This window comes from Alosa alosa, chromosome 2 (genome assembly GCF_017589495.1).
Source record: "Alosa alosa isolate M-15738 ecotype Scorff River chromosome 2, AALO_Geno_1.1, whole genome shotgun sequence".
NCBI lineage: Eukaryota > Metazoa > Chordata > Actinopteri > Clupeiformes > Clupeidae > Alosa > Alosa alosa.
The window spans coordinates 14,551,522-14,565,897 of NC_063190.1; the positions used below are offsets into that span (position 1 = coordinate 14,551,522).

Consider the following 14,376-nt stretch of genomic DNA (forward strand, 5'->3'; position numbering starts at 1 on the left):
CTGGACTACTGTAATGCTCTCTACACTTGCATCGATCAATCCCAGCTCCGCCGCCTGCAGTTGGTTCAGAACTCAGCTGCCCGACTCCTCACCTGCACTAAAAAACGTGAACATATCACCCCAGTTCTGGATTCACTCCACTGGCTCCCCATCCACTACCACATCAATTTCAAACTCCTCTTGACTGTATACAAATCTCTCCATGGTCTGGCCCCCACCTACCTGTCTGATCTTCTCCATCACCATTCCCCTTCCAGAGCACTATGGTCAGCAGACCAACTGCGGCTGGAAGAACCCAGGGCCAGGCTGAAAACTAGGGGGGACAGAGCCTTTTCAGTGGAAGCCCCTAGACTCTGGAACTGCCTCCCCCTCCACATCCGTTCAGCTCAGTCTAAATGTTTTTAAGTCCCTTTTAAAGACCCACCTCTTTTCACTTGCCTTTGGCTAGTGTCTCCCCTTATGCCCCAGTGTTTAGTTTTAAATGTTCTTTTTTCTGCATTTCTTAATTTATTTTAGCCCTTTTTGTTTTTGTGCCTTACTGTTTTAATTTATTGCACTTTATTGTGAAGCACTTTGGTGCGGCTAAGCCGTCTGTAAATGCGCTATATAAATAAAATTGACATTGACATAAATCAGTTTTAGAAAAAAACCCGCACAAAAACTGAATGTCACTTAATAACAGAAGCATTATGTCATAAATGTTTATGACTTGTTTATGACACGTTCATGACACTCTTATGTCGACACTGTCAAGTAAAGTGTAACCAGTGATAGTCTAGGCTACTGCAGGTAGGCCTAGGCAATATTCACGTCATTCAGGCAGAATACGGGCGCTGCTTTCTCTAGGTATTGGTATTTATGTCCTTCGAAAACTGTGTCAAAATGCTATGTTTTGCAGTCAGTATTTCAAACATTTCCCGGGGGAGAAACCTCTGGACTCCGGCTAATAGCACCCGCACCTTCTCTCAGCAAAATAATTCCATCTTCCTTGACTGGCCACATTGCCTATTGGAATCAGCAGAATGTTATTCCTAACAATTCACTTGCATTTCTTTGGGAAATAAATGTATGAATGAACTGAGGTAATTTCCCACTAATTGTTTGATCTCTGCTCAAATTAATATGAGCTAGCTATACCGATGTTGGTTATTATCTAACACATAACGACTTTACTCTTTTTTGAGGTTAATTTCCCCCCACTAATATGCTGTATTGCTCTCCTGAAAAAAAGTCATAGGGTTCAAAACATTGGAAAAAAGATGGCACAAATTATCAGTTATTAATCATTTTAATAATGAAGGTATCTAAACACAACAGCCTCCAAAGAGCACAGTAGTTTGAATCAGTCATCATCTTAGTCCTCCTCCTCCTCATCTTCCTCGTCTTCTTCCTCATCTCCATCGCTGTCCTCAAGCAGCTTGGAATGAATGGCCAGTCTTTGGGCAACAGCCGTAACCATAGCAGCACCCTTGCCACTTCCATCGTCTGTCACTAAAAACTTGATGTCGCATTTGGGTGCCAACGTTTTAACAGTCTCCTCAAGCCTGTCACTATAACTTAAGGATAAATGAGATAAGTTACTACATGTGTCCTTAGTAGATATCACAACATCACATGAAATGGATGTCACTGCTTGTTATGACATAATTACTTGAATTACTTTCAATTGTTATAGTACTTTCTTATGATTGCTTAGCATGTAGGGTAGCCTGAGGAAGAGCTGCTCGATGGTGTTTTATGCCCCCAACGTCGTCTTCCAGGCAGCGCTGCCACCGCTGACTTAAAGGCACCTAATCCTAAACCTAACTCCAACCCTAATCCTAACCTTAACCCATGCCTAACCCTAGTGATTCCAGGCAGCGCTGCCTTGAAGACAGCGTTGGGGGCATATAACACCAAGACACGGAAGAGCCAGGGGCTGCAAACGTTGCACGAAAAATAAAAAAAAATACCTACCAAGGGAGCTACAGTATATGGTGTGCGGATCACTCTCTTTTACCTTTTACCTTTGAAGTCATACTTTTCTGATCCAGCACCCATCCAAAATTGTGGAAAAGGGATGTGTGTGGTCATACGTCTACTCTATTATTGCTTAGAACATAATGCATGTGTGCAATGTGTGTGTGTGTGTGTGTGTGTGTGTGTGTGTGTGTGTGTGTGTGTGTGTGTGTGTGTGTGTCTTCAAACTAGAATACTGTTCTCAAACTGATATAACATACACATACAGAAGCAGTGACCATCAAGTTCCAAGCAGTCATTGAACTGGATCAGTTACAGTGCCCTCTGTGGGGGATTTTTGGAATTTGCGTCTTTCACTAGGTAGTGCTACACCACAAACGGGCGGTTATGGTCTGGATTGATGCACCTCATTGAGACCAACATATACCACAACATTTTGTCATCTTGGGTGCAATGGTTAGTGAGTTATTCCATGAAAACTGCTTTCAGCTTCTATTCCATGTCAGCCCACCATGTTTCATGTTCCCTGGAGTCCCGGGTATCGTTGGCCAAAATTTTGACAAAACTTATATTAACATATATCAACTTATTTTAACATATGCTGCGCTAACGGCATTCATTATTATGGGTGTACAGTCATTTTGTATTTTTGTATTTTCAAATCTAATCGAATAAAAAAGTATATTTTTATGATATGTTGTTGATAAGTATGTTATGATAAATTAAATAGTATGCTACAGTACGAGCCTGCGCAAAAATAGACTCCCTATATCAATACACAAAATTTGATGAGCTCTCTATTATTTCTCATTGAGTTTTACTTTGTCAAAAGTATAAGCCACTAGCAGCTCTATAACTGTGCAATTCTATTACCCAGGGAGAGACAAGCCAACACATGTCTACTACATCTGTCACCGTGTTTAGCTGCTGTTATCATAACCGATGGGTAACATGTTGAAATTCAACTTACTGTGGGTGCTTTGTGTAGACGGTTCCATCCACCCCCACTGTGGTGGTCAAGTGGCTCAGTCCACGGTTGTTGCGGATTCGATTGGCTATGGTGGCCAGGGCTGCGCCACATAGCTGTGCTGAGCGAGTGGAGAGAATGTCACAGACCAGCCGCACAATCTCACAGTCGTCTGGCCCTGCAGGGAGTCCCAGATCTTCAGTAAGGATCAGCTGGGCCCGCTCCAGACCAGTGTCCTCCCTTAGGACCGGCAAAGACACACAGACACCTAAATTTCCCTCTGGAAAAACAAAGTCTCTATCTATCTGTCTATCTATCTATCTATCTACAGTGTATTTATCTATCTATATATCTATCTAATTGTACAGACTTAGTCACTGGTGCTATTTTTGTCATTTATTTTTTAAATACTTCCTTGCAATAATATTTACAAATAAATAGTACTTTGTCTATCATCTATCCAAAAATCAAGGATTGAGTATACAGTATATCTCAGCATAGAGAGGGATAAGACATGAGGTGACTCACTCTTCAATCTCGGATATGAATCGAGTCTCAAAGCTGTCAGGAGTTAAGAGTGCTTCTGACGTCTCACCCCCAAAGACCAAATTCTTCTTGGCCATTTCTATCAGAACCAGTCGAGCCACCTCACCCAGGTACATACCACTAATCATCTTCTCAAACCTGCACACACACACACACACACAATATATTTATTATACACACATAATATATTATTAACTAATAATAATGTAAAGTGTGGTATTGCATCAAAAGGTTTAACAGTAGCAAAATTATGAAATCAGGTAAAATGTAAAAACAGATTTTTGAACCAAAGGTCAGGCCAAGTCCTAGTGACCAACCAAAGGGTGTACATTTCATTTCAGTGTATGTGACACCCTATTATTGACCAAATAAACATTACATTGTAACACATTAAAATGTGCCAGAACGCTCACCACACACCAGCTTGAGGCGGAGAGTGAGGGAGTGAATGAGCCAAATACACTAGGGGGATGATTAGGCGGCCAGATTGAATGAGTCAGGTTGGGAATTTAGCCAGGACATTGGGGAACCCCTCTATTCTTTGTTATAAGTGCCATGGGATCTTAAATGACCACAGTGAGTCAAGGGTTTAACATGTCATCTGAAGGTCGGCATCTCCTGCAGTACAGTGTCCCCGTCACTGCACTGGGGGCATTGGGATTGATATTTTTGGCCAGAGGGAAGAGTGCAGAGGCAGAGCTTTGAGGGCAGTAGCTTACGTGTGGACACCTGGGTTGATAGAGGTGCGGTCAACTTCCACGTCAAACTCCGTCTGGATGTCTCTGAGGGAGCCATCGTCCCCGAAGCCCCCCCACTCTGTGTTGATGCACATGCGTCCTTCGTCTCCTTCCACACGCTTCACGTTACGCATCTCCTCCATGTAGCAGGCGTTGGTCCCTGTGCCTGCAGGACAGGGCCCAGATTTATAAACTGATTATAACTTTACAAGGAAAACAGCAGCCACTGAGATGGTGGTGGTGGTGGATTTGGTCCTAAAAAAGACCAGATCCACAGTAGAGTGAACTGCCTTCTCTGTAAAGGGCTAATCAAGCTAATTAATGATATGTATTAATGTGTTAAAAAGTGTTTTAAAATAGTGTATTAATTCGATGTTGAATTCAAGTCAATTTCAAATGCCAATATTATTATGCTGTGTATCGCTTTTCATTCTCCATGTTTAAGACATATAAGGCGATATTCTGTTTTAACTAATATGACTATGCCATAGTTTCTGCTTACCAATAATCAAGCCAATCTCACAGCTCTGGTCCTGGTACCCACAATTCATCATGGTCCCGACAGTGTCATTCACCATGGCAATAGAACCAATGTCATAGTCCTGAGGGAAATGGACAAAAATCAATATTAACATTCCACAATTTGGCACTGATATAAGATTAAGCGAGTTATTCAAACAGACAACCTGACCAGACAACCCAGTTTAATGGAAAGAACACAGTTTCTGTAGAGTGCTGTTTGGGAATGCATATGGTCATTACAGTAGCCCTGTAGAGTCTGACAAATCTGTCCTTTTTTCTCCCTGAAAGGACATGAGCCGTTTTAGCTGTGTGTATTGAATGACATAAATCTACTCTGATTCTAACATATCCACTTAGTGATATATCACATCAATGAAATGACACTTGCTTCTAGGTGTGTCCGGAAATTCTGATTATCTAAATTATTTGGGATAAACCTCATTTGAAATATATCAGTGTATTAATACATAGGGTATATAGGCCAATATTTAATATGGCATTGGTGGCAGATATTGCCATGGCTGTAGTTCAGCTGTAGGCTATCTTGAGTACTGCAGCTAATCACAGCCATGGTGATATCTGCCACCATTACCACAATCACTCTGATTATCTTAAAGAAGTTGAATATAAATAAAATAAAAAGTTGTATTTTGTTTCAGTTATATTTTGTTTATAACATTTTCTAGGGGTGCTAATAATTGTGGCACCTGTGTGGTGTTTTGTTAGAAAAATATTTCTTAATGAGGATTTTTATTTCTTTTCACCATACATTGTTTTTATTGTGATACTACCAATAACTGTGGAGAGCACTGTATGTTGTTTACACATATAACCCAGGCCTGTTATACCATTACCTGGGCACAACTAGGCATACTATACCTCAGATATCATGCAGACATTACCAGAGCCAGTAACGGAGTACATTTACTTGAGTACAATTTTGAGGGATCTGTACTTTACTCGAGTATCATTTTTGGGGAGTACTCATGACTTTACTCAAGTACATTTGAGAGGCAAATATTGTACTCTTTACTCCACTACATTTCTATCCATAACCTTGAGTACCCGTTACTTCTTCTAAAAAAAAAGGAAAAAAGAAAAATCTCGGAAACCCTCAATTTGTTGTTTCCCTCTCAAACATGATTGGATTGTGCAGGCGCCACTGATTGAGACAGCCTATCAGCAATCACCTTCAGCTTTCCGCCAAAGTCAACTCCATGGTCAGATTTAGATAAGAGACGAAGCCATAGATGAAACAATGGATGAAGACGCAGCAGGTCCATCCCGGGAACCTGAGGCCCCACCTCGCCGGACTATTTCAATTTTCTGAACAAGTTAATGATAGTTTTCACTTCAAGTGTTTCAATTACAAAATAGTATTTTGTATTTGAAATACGTATTTTAAATACATGTATTAGAAATACTGCCCATCCCTGGCAACATGGTAAAAAGATGAAAATGACTTGATTCAATTCCTTTTGCATTCTCCAAGGTATTAACATTAACATTTTTCATAACTCCATGTAGGACATTTCTGTACATAAATGTGAGCACTGTGGCAGTAGTAATGCAATATTTAGAAAATGTAGGCTACTCTTGTACTCTTGATACTCAAGTACTTTTAAAAACAAGTACTTCAGTACTTTTACTTAAGTAGACATTTGACTGTTGTACTTTTACTTGTACTTGAGTAAAATTTAGCAAAGGGTATCTGTACTTTTACTCAAGTACTCAAGTAATGAAGCTGTGAAATCTGTCCGCCTCTGGACATTACAATATATAGGAAATGTGATAGCACATTATGCCAATGTTAACATTTACAATATGAATGCACAGTAGTAAAACATTTGTGGTGCATATACAGTATGTTTAAAGATATGAACATGGACATGAACATGGTCACTCACTCCTCTCCTCTTAATGGCCTCTCTCAGCATCAGCACCACGTCCTGCCCCTCCACTCCAGAGCAGGCAAAGCCCTTAGTCCACCGGATCAAGATGCTCTGCACAAAAAGACATACATACATACACACTTGTAAATCTTCTGAAACAGGACTTGCATTAACACATTGTTATTTGAAGTACCATGACAAGCAATGGGTCTCAGGCTCAAGTCAAGGCAAAAAAAAAGTCAAGGCATGGTGTCAGAGGTACTCTTTTAAGCAATAACATGGCCCATGTGCAAAATAAAAAGTTGCAGCCAAGGGTTATCAGTCCTGTAAAAGCTGGTTTATATATAATCAAATCATCTATGTGTGTTTCCCATTGAATCGACCATATAAACGTGCTCACAATGGAAGAGTGACATACTCACTGTCTTCACTATAGCCCATCATTGACATTGGTATTTTCAGTACATCTTAGACACCTTTATCCAAAGCAATCTAATAGTAGCAGGTTATTGAACTTATATGGAACCTATGAACAGTAACTAACCTTGTCAATGTCTTTTTGCTCACAGGGAAAGGAGAAGGTGAAACCAAGAGGGAGAATCTTGTCTTTGAGTTCTAATGACTCAAGGAACTCAGCTAGGCACGCTGCTATATGATCAAAGAGCTGCAAAGAGAAAGCAAAGGCTGACATGTCAGTAAATGCAAATCGCACCTGTCCCAAACAAATGCACAGATCATAAGGAACATTTTCAATGCACTCAGACATACAACACAAACTTCCCCCATAACCTGCACACACACCACACACACATCCAGACGCATGCACAGTGCACACACACACATGCACACACACACACACACACACACACACACACACACACACACACACACACACACACACACACACACACACATACACACCTCCTCTCCAGGTCCCTGCATCATCTCCTGAGGTATGGCGCACACTTGTGAATCGTTCTTCAGCACTTTCTGCAGGTTCTCTTCCACACACACATGCAGCACACGGAAATTTGTCCCGCCCAGATCTAGAGCCAAGAAGTCCCCTTTCTCTGGGAGAACCAATCAGATAGGATCATGAGATACTGTAAGTCTAGACCATGAGAATCAAAACTCTTTACAGTGGGAATCTGTCAATTTCTCTTATTTATTTTTTTGCTGTACAATCATGATCTCTAACATTTTATTTGTGTTGTGTGACACATGAGTAGTTGGTAGATAAATTATCTTCAATTACACTAGTAAATTATTTGTAACTGTTTTACAGGAAAAAAAATGTGATCCAACTGAAAACAAAAAGCAGTAGAGCAAGGTATTTTTCAGAGCAGCTTGTCATACCAGTCCCATCTGGTGTATCCCTGACAAAGGTCGGTAGCATCTTGACCGGGGCTCGCCGGTGGGTGTGCTTGCCCAGCCCTCTAATGAGGTCCTTACGAAGCTTTGAGGACACCTCACGCAGCTTCTCCAGTGAGAGCTGGAAAGGCAGTAGGAAGTCTTCCACCTGAACAAAACACCATGGACATTACTGTGTATATGAAGCTGCAATATCCTCATGTGCATCATGTCAAAATAATTCTTGAAGTTGACATATTTTCTAAAAATGAAAAGATAGTTCGTTCTCACATATCAAAACCCTCAAGCAGTATATTCATATAGTCATAGTTTTTTTCATCCCCAAGGAACATTAATAATAGGCCTATAAATAAACATTACATAGAATTATATAGCTGAAATAAAGAATGCAGTCTCTCACTCTACCACAGGGTGGACTCTTTCGACAGATATGCTTTTCGTTCCTATGACCTCAGATGTTTCCAAGAGCTTGATTTGAGGATTACGCATATTGTTTTGTAACAACCGTTTCTCGTGTCTCTGTTCATTGTACATTTCCATATGTGTTCTGATTATGTTCATTAATTAATGAAATACTATACCAAATTCTTGTGTTATATTGAGGATAGCTAAAGGGCCTATTAGGTTTGACTTTTCAAAACACTTCTGCTGCTAACTCATTCTGTTTTTGTACCACAGTTTCTTATGAATTAAGCTAAAATGAAAGCAGATGAGGGTGAAAGAAAGATAGAGCAAGAGACAGAGAGAGAGAGAGAGAGAGAGAGAGAGAGAGAGAGAGAGAGGGAGGAAGGAAACATTCCACAGGAAGGGGCTGGCAGTGTTTGGTGCCTCCCAGCTTGGACAAATACAGGCACCAACACATTACTAATCTCAGGAGATGGGATGTTCATACAGTCAACTTTCCTGTTCCCTTAGAAGGAACACGTTGGCTCTCATCCATGTTGCAGTGCTTAAAACGTTTTCTGTCTTGTTGAAATACCTCAAACAAGTTTCAACATTCTCACTTCAATCTCACTCTCTCACTTTTTTTTATAAGCTGCAGCGGAAGTTTTAGTGCACACTCATTCACTATGCATGGTAGTACTTTTCCAAAGTCTCTCTTCACCCCAACCCATCTCTGACACTCATTTTTTTTTCTTCACAGACTTGCTTGGCTGGGTTTACAGTGGGAGAGTCTGTCTCTTCCTGACTGCATCTGATTACCTGTTGGGTGACTTGCAAATCTTAATGGTGTCTCATAGTCATATGAAAATGCAAAGGACTTGTTGTGTTGTTGTTGTTGTATATGAATGTATGTGCAAGTCTCAGTCACGCATTAATACGTTGACACACACAATATTTCCTAACACCAACTGCACTCAACACAATGATGTCTCCACATTTTACATGCCCTTTTCAATCACTTCTCTAGAAACACACTGACATCCAATAGTAAGAGAAAGACAGGAGGAGTGTTAAAGCCACATGGAACTACCTTACTCATGGTGGCAGGGGAGATGGCAGCTTCGTCTGAGTCGTCATCTTCATCTTCAAGTTTGGCCCTCTTGGCACGAGGGGCATCAGTGTCACCATTTGAAACTTCACTGCTCATTTGCACAGCTTTACTTTTTCTACTACAGGAATGACTAGTGGATGGAAAGCATGAATTACATTCAAGGTTGTTGGGAAACTCAGGCATATAATTGAATTTCCTCTTGAGGATCAATACACTATCTATCTATCTATCTATCTATCTATAACTTAGGCCTGGACTATATTTTTCAGGGCTGTTTTTCTTTCATCATGTCTTCAATTTTTCCAGCAAGGCAATTATGGATAGAATGACAATGAAACTGAGAACATGAAATCGAAATACTTGTGAGAACCAAAAGTAGCACAGTTAACATTTTAACTGTGTGATTTTGACACCTGAGGCATATGTCGCAGACACGCATAAAATTTCAGTTCCCGCTGTTTCCAATTCTCATGATTATAGCCTAAAAGCCAAGGCATCTCATCGCTCAGAAATTCTGGTTTGTTTGTTCGGGGGAAATGAGCGATGATCTACATCTACATATAACCAGAAGTTAAAAATGTCAGTGGGTAGCCTACCGCTCAAATGCGCTCAATCTATTAGCCTATACGACAAAAGAAAAATCAGATGAAATGCCAATAACAGATTTTATGAAGCGCATCTTAATATAGGCTACGACACTAACGAGATAGCAAAACAATTTAGCTGAGCCTACCTTCAAGTGAGATGTGCTTCTGTTGCCTCCGATATTCCGATTGACATCGACTTCCTGTTATTTGGTCAATTTAATAGAGCAACGGCTCGTCCTGAACACATCTCAAGTTCAACTCTTCTTCTTCGACTCAATACTTGACATGCCTTTAGAGGGTGGAGAGCAGTGGCTATAACCTAACCATTGCTTTTGTTTCAAGTGCCACAGTGCACCATTTAGTGTTATTGAAGGTATTTTCCTGGCATGCAGCAGTTATACATTTAGGCTACTCTCTAGTTTACATAATGAAATATAGGACAACATTAGGTTAGGCTATTTTGTGTGTTAGTCTACCACTAAGATCTGAATAGGCTAAGGATTTTAGGAATTTAAAAATAACGTCAAACTAATGATTTGCCTACTTTTCTCATGAAAGGAAGTGTGGTTATGTCGAAAGCCTATCGGTTAACCATCGTTCAGTGTTATGACATTTCCTCAACTGGCTTAGAATATTCTTCTTTGAAACGTAACGGTTTAAATTAGGCTTACAGCTTCCTTGCAGAAAGAGTGATCACAACTGCAAACACTAGACAATATGGCCTAAATGATAATAGACTATGCCTAATAATAAGACTAATAATTGTAATAATAATATAATAATAATAATAAAGTGAATAGTTAAATGATCATAAATAACGGCTCAATCTAAGATGAATCATTAGCCATATAATAATAATCACTAAAGGACAATTCATAGCTCAGAGCTGTATATATTTTATCTTGCGCCCCCATATGGTTGCTGCATGCATTCAAGCACTGTCAATACAGATTCATTGGTAGGCTATCATTCACCATCCTCAGGTCAACTTGGCAGACAACTCATTCACTTTCTAATTTTAAATTCTGTGTTGAAAATGTTCTAAATGATCCCTTTGAATGCTTTTAGATTCTCTTTTGCTATATTTGCAAATGTCCTTATCCTATTTGTGATTTGTATTGTGTATGTTTTGTAAGCTATTCCTTTTGCATTTCTTTGCTAGGCCTCACTTGGAAAAGAGAGTTCTGTGTTAGTGTGATAGCCATGGTTAATCAAAGGATAAATAGGCTATATATATATATATATATATATATATATATATATATATATATATATATATATATATATATATATATAATACACTCCAGATGTCCAGATTGCTTTCCCTTTCTTACCAGTTTTTGCTATGTGCCTATTAGGGGTTTGCACGGCGTGTCATCAGATTTGGACGTTGCCATATTGGAGATACGCCTCATTAGAAAGCATTAGGCACTGAAGTAAATCCCTAACATCATCAAGTTAATGACCAAAATGGTTAATTATTGCCGTGTTTTAGGTTGTACCAATAGGTCAGACTGAGAAAAACATCTGGAGTAGGTATCAACTTCCAAAAGATATTAGAAAACCAGGGAGAAAGGAGAATAATGCCAGAAGTTATCAGAGGAAGGGGGGCGCTTGTGGTTGAACTTGGTACTTCGTCTCCCTCACCCAACTCATATGGATCTGCGCTGCCAATAAACTGTAATTTCTCGAAACATCGCACATTTTCTTGAGGTCCAAGTCCTGCCCTATATGCCTTTGCATCTTAGCCACATTTTGATGAGCATTTTTGTTGTTTAGACATGGCTACAATCACGTACGATATCCAAAGTGCATAATACTCCATTGTACTTCATTCACCGAGTATCGCCAATATGGCCACGCGTGCTGGGTTACCATGGTTACCGGCCAGAACGTGACGTCCGTGCAAACCCCTAATAGGTACACAATGTAGTAATTAGGAGGTCTACTCTAAAATCTACGGAGCCCGGGAAGGGTCACGTCGGTAAATATTCTTAGACCGCACTATTGCGTTCCCTCGCACACACAGCACACAGTGTACACACAGTGAGGTGAAGCCCACACTAATCCCGGCGGAGTGAGCTGCCTGCATCAACAGCGGCGCTTGGGGAGCAGTGAGGGGTTAGGTGCCTTGCTTAAGCAACCCTCCGGTTACAGGTCCGAAGTGCTAACCAGTAGGCCACGGCTGCCCCTGAATTTTTTTTTTTTACCCTGTGGTGAGATGGTGAGGTGCAGATAGCTGACCAAGCCATGATATGTTAAACAAGCGTCCTGTGAGGTAGGATTCAAACCAGGAGAGAGCAGAACCGGAGATTCCCATGTTAGCGAGTATAGAGAGAAGGATGCGGTGATTAACCGTGTCAAAGGCAGCCGATAAGTCAAGCAGAATGAGTACTAATGACCGAGCGGTCACCCTGGCTTCTTTTAAAGCTTCTGTTACAGACAGCAGAGCCATTTCGGTAGAGTGGCCGCTTTTGAACCCAGACTGATTTGGATCCAGAAGGTTGTTCTGTGAAAGGAAGTTAGAGACCTGTTTGGACACTGCTCGTTCAATGCCTTTGGATAGGAAAGGCAGGAGTGAGAGAGGGCGGTAGTTCTCGACTTGAGCAGGGTTGAGAGAAGCTTTCTTAAGTAACGGTGTTACCCGGGCCATTTTGAACACTGTTGGAAATGTGCCGGAGGTTAGCGAGGCATTAATCACATCTGTGATAGCTGGTGCGATGGTCGGGCTGATGGACTGAAGTAGGCTCGTAGGTATAGGGTCCAGCGGGCATGTGGTAGAACGGTTACATGTCAGGAGTCTAGATACTTGCTGAAAAAGATGTTCCAGCAGCCCCTAGAGGTTGTACGAGTGCGGTATCTGATTCTCTACATGCCCACACTGGTTGTGTGGGCATGTAGAGAATTGACTGCTGATTGCCGCCACTTTGTTTGTAAAAAATGAGGCAAGGGTATCCGCAGTAAGGCTGGATGGAGGAGGAGGCAGCTGAGGGTTGAGTAGCGATTTGAAGGTTTTCGAGTGTCTGTAGCGCTGTTGATTTTGTCATTGTAGAAAGCCGTCTTAGCAGCAGTGATGCTGGCTGAGAAGGAGGTCAGGAGTGTCTTGTAGTTTTTGAGGTCATCAGTTAGTTTGGATTTGTGCCATTTCCTCTCCGCGGCTCTGAGTTTGGTGTGCTGCGATCGGAGGGTATCATTTAGCCATGGATGAGAGTGTTTGGATCGAGTTGGCCTTGTGGTAAGAGGGCACAGCTCGTGTAGACAGGAGCTTGTGGTAAGAGGGCACAGCTCGTGTCGACACGAGCTTAATTTCTGAGATTGAAGTCAGAATTTCTGTGAGAAAAAAAGTCAAAATTTTCGAGATAAAAGTCAAATATTTTGAGATAAAAGTCAAAATTTTGGAAATAAAAGTCAAATTTTTTGAGAAACAAAGTCAGAAATAATTTCTGAGGTTAAAGTCAGAATTTCTGAGAAGGAAAGTCAACATTTTCCAGAAACAAAGTCAGAAATAATTTCTGAGATTAAAGTCAGAAATTTTGACTTTAAAGTCAGAAATTCTGACTTTAATCTCAGAAATTATTTCTGTCCAAGTGTTTTACGTTGAAATCAGGTCATGCAGCATGCTGTCACCTACCGGTAATCAAACCGAACCATTCTGTAGCTAAATGCATGCTAGGACTATAGAAAGTGATGTTTTTATTATTAAAATGCACATAGCCTATGTTAGACCTACATAATTATAAACATAGGCTATCTACCACCTTGTTTGGGTAAGATTTCTGGAAACTTGTTGTTGATTTGTGGCAAAGAAACTAGTTATTGGCAAACTTCCAGCAACATAAATGAGAATTTTGCCAGTGGCAAATATTCGCCAGGTTTGCCACGTACCACAAGTCTGCCAGTAGGTTAACCAACTTGCTAACATTCCTAGGCTAGGCTATTTCTCAAGTGTGTATTATTTTCAAGGAATCTTTATTGTCATTTCTACATTCACATGTAGGCAAAATTTAGTAGCCTATGCTACTCAGATCATGTTTGATTAAACAAGGCCGAATTGTTTGTCCCTATTCACTATCGTTTGATTTATAATCCTTAGGCCCAGCCTACCTGCACTTCCCAATTCTGCAAAGAATGAGTTCTAGGTTGATTATAATTTGTATGGTGATTTTTGTATGTAATAAAAAAAATAAAATAAAAAAGAGTTCTAGGTTGATGATATTTAAAGCCAATGAAATAAGTGACAAATAAATAGGCTATACGATGATAGCCTGACTCAGTGGTCCCCAAACTACGGCCCGCGGGT

The 14,376-nt window shown here is 40.5% G+C and overlaps 1 protein-coding gene across 2 annotated transcripts; it reads right to left on the reverse strand.

Annotated features, from left to right (window-relative positions):
- Positions 1–1,269: 1,269 nt before the first annotated feature.
- Positions 1,270–10,631, reverse strand: LOC125291242 (hexokinase-2-like). Of its 2 annotated transcripts, XM_048237913.1 has the most exons (11): positions 10,223–10,631; positions 9,469–9,619; positions 7,980–8,142; positions 7,545–7,693; positions 7,168–7,287; positions 6,639–6,734; positions 4,712–4,811; positions 4,192–4,375; positions 3,455–3,610; positions 2,930–3,166; positions 1,270–1,556 (listed from the first exon to the last, which is right to left on the reverse strand). In XM_048237913.1, the coding sequence occupies exons 2-11, from the start codon at positions 9,583–9,585 to the stop codon at positions 1,355–1,357; spliced, it is 1,524 nt and encodes a 507-aa protein (XP_048093870.1). In that variant the 5' UTR covers positions 9,586–9,619; positions 10,223–10,631; the 3' UTR covers positions 1,270–1,354. The 2 variants fall into 2 exon arrangements, with proteins under 2 accessions (XP_048093870.1, XP_048093871.1); XM_048237914.1 differs by lacking the exon at positions 10,223–10,631 and having other exon boundaries at positions 9,474–9,578.
- Positions 10,632–14,376: the final 3,745 nt, after the last annotated feature.

Coding starts and splice junctions, on each gene's coding strand:
- LOC125291242 (XM_048237913.1), bottom strand. CDS start 9,585: ATGAGCAGTGAAGTTTCAAATGGTGACACTGATGCCCCTCGTGCCAAG. Junction 6,735..7,167: donor AGCAAAAAGACATTGACAAG/GTTAGTTACTGT, acceptor CTTTTTGTGCAG/AGCATCTTGATCCGGTGGAC. Junction 4,812..6,638: donor AGGCCATTAAGAGGAGAGGA/GTGAGTGACCAT, acceptor CATTTCCCTCAG/GACTATGACATTGGTTCTAT.